The following is a 1,638-nucleotide window of genomic DNA, read 5'->3' as shown; positions in this document are numbered from 1 at the left end:
CACCCATATTCTGGTATTCATAATTACGCGCTGAGTTTCATAAGTAATATTCAATGGAGTGGAGTACTTTGAATATATATATATATATATATATATATATATATATATATATATATATATATATATATATATATATATATATATATATATACACACACACATATATATATATATATATATATATATATATATATATATATATATATATATATATATATATATACATATATATATATATATATATATATATATTATATATATATATTATATATATATATATATATATATATATATATATATATGTACATATATATATATCCCTTCTGCACTGTTAGGGGTCTTTTTGACCCGAAAACAATTTTACATTACCATATCTCTCTTGTTTTTAGAGATTGAAGCTTCATACTCCTTGAATTCTCCTAACTTTAAGAGGTTATTTGTATTGCCTAAGCCTGGTAAAATTTTTCCCAGTAGTTACTGAGCAGAAAAAAAAGTAACATCTAATCTGTTCGGGTCAAAATGACCCGTACCTACTTTTTCCTGTATTTTTTTTCAGTTATTCGCTATCTGTATCAAAGATGGTATGATTATTGAAGTTACCCTTTCAAATGCAGTTTATAACAATTTCTTTCATTATTGTATTCATAGAATATTGATCTTCTTTGTTTACAAGCTATATATAAAAAAGTGAGAGAACTTCCATAAAATTTTTCCTCGTAAAATTCATCAACCATGGATAAGTAAGTCTTTACATCATTGTAAGATTGTTTGTCTTTGATTTATAATGATTCAGAGGAAACATTGGTTAGAAAAATGCTAAGTATAATATTATACTATGAAATTATTACCACCAATAGTCTAGGTCACATGTTTTGGACACTAACACAAGCAGTTTTCTTTGTTTGGGTTCCAGAAAGTGTACAGCTTTTCCTGGTAAACAAGTTTTATGGTCATGAATCCGGTGAAGAAAGTGATTGTATATCTTCAGAAAGTGATGATGGTGGAAAATGACCATCTTTCAGTTCATGATGATCTCAGTGACTCTGAATATGAAGATGAAGTTGAAGAACAGCAGTCTTCCGGTCCAAATTCTTCAACCAGAAAGGGAAATACCGGTATGGATAATGGCAATGAACCTTATGATCAAACATCTACCAGCTCAAATTCCACAATCCACTGATACTGACGGTAATGATGAAGAACAGCCACCTTCTTCTGTGAATTTCACATCCAAAAGGGAAATATTTTTTGGTCTTCAGAAAAAGCAAACAGGTCATCAGGAAAAAAGTGTGCAAGAAATATCATTGATCATACTCTTGGTATCACTCGTTATGCAGCATCAAGAATATCAGATATACTGTCTGCATTTGAATTATTCATAACTCCAAAATTATTCAATATTATTTTGAAAAGGACAAACAAAGAAGCTAATCGTGTCTTGGGTTCAGGAGATATAATTAGCCTAGAAAACTTGAGAGCATTTTATGGATTACGTCTTTTAGCAGGAGGTTTATAAATCTCATGGAGAGTTTCTTAGTAGTCTTTGGGATGACACATATGGACGTCCTATATTTTGAGCTACAGTGTCTCTTGAAACCTTTATGAAATATTCTAGGTTTATTATATTTGGTGATAACG

The 1,638-nt window shown here is 29.2% G+C and overlaps 1 protein-coding gene across 1 annotated transcript in view; it reads left to right on the top strand.

The window, feature by feature from the left end:
• Nucleotides 1–997: 997 nt before the first annotated feature.
• The window catches only part of LOC137633788 (piggyBac transposable element-derived protein 4-like), a 1,177-nt gene continuing 536 nt past the window's right edge, over nt 998–1,638 (top strand). The window contains exons 1-2 of the mRNA XM_068366033.1: nt 998–1,115; nt 1,585–1,638. The exon at nt 1,585–1,638 is cut by the window's right edge and continues 536 nt beyond it. Of these exons, the coding sequence (XP_068222134.1) occupies nt 998–1,115; nt 1,585–1,638 (172 nt within the window). The remainder of the gene's footprint in view (nt 1,116–1,584) is intronic.

This window comes from Palaemon carinicauda, chromosome 43 (genome assembly GCF_036898095.1).
Source record: "Palaemon carinicauda isolate YSFRI2023 chromosome 43, ASM3689809v2, whole genome shotgun sequence".
NCBI lineage: Eukaryota > Metazoa > Arthropoda > Malacostraca > Decapoda > Palaemonidae > Palaemon > Palaemon carinicauda.
The sequence above is the reverse complement of the archived record's forward strand: the minus strand, read 5'-3'. Positions and strand labels throughout refer to the sequence as shown.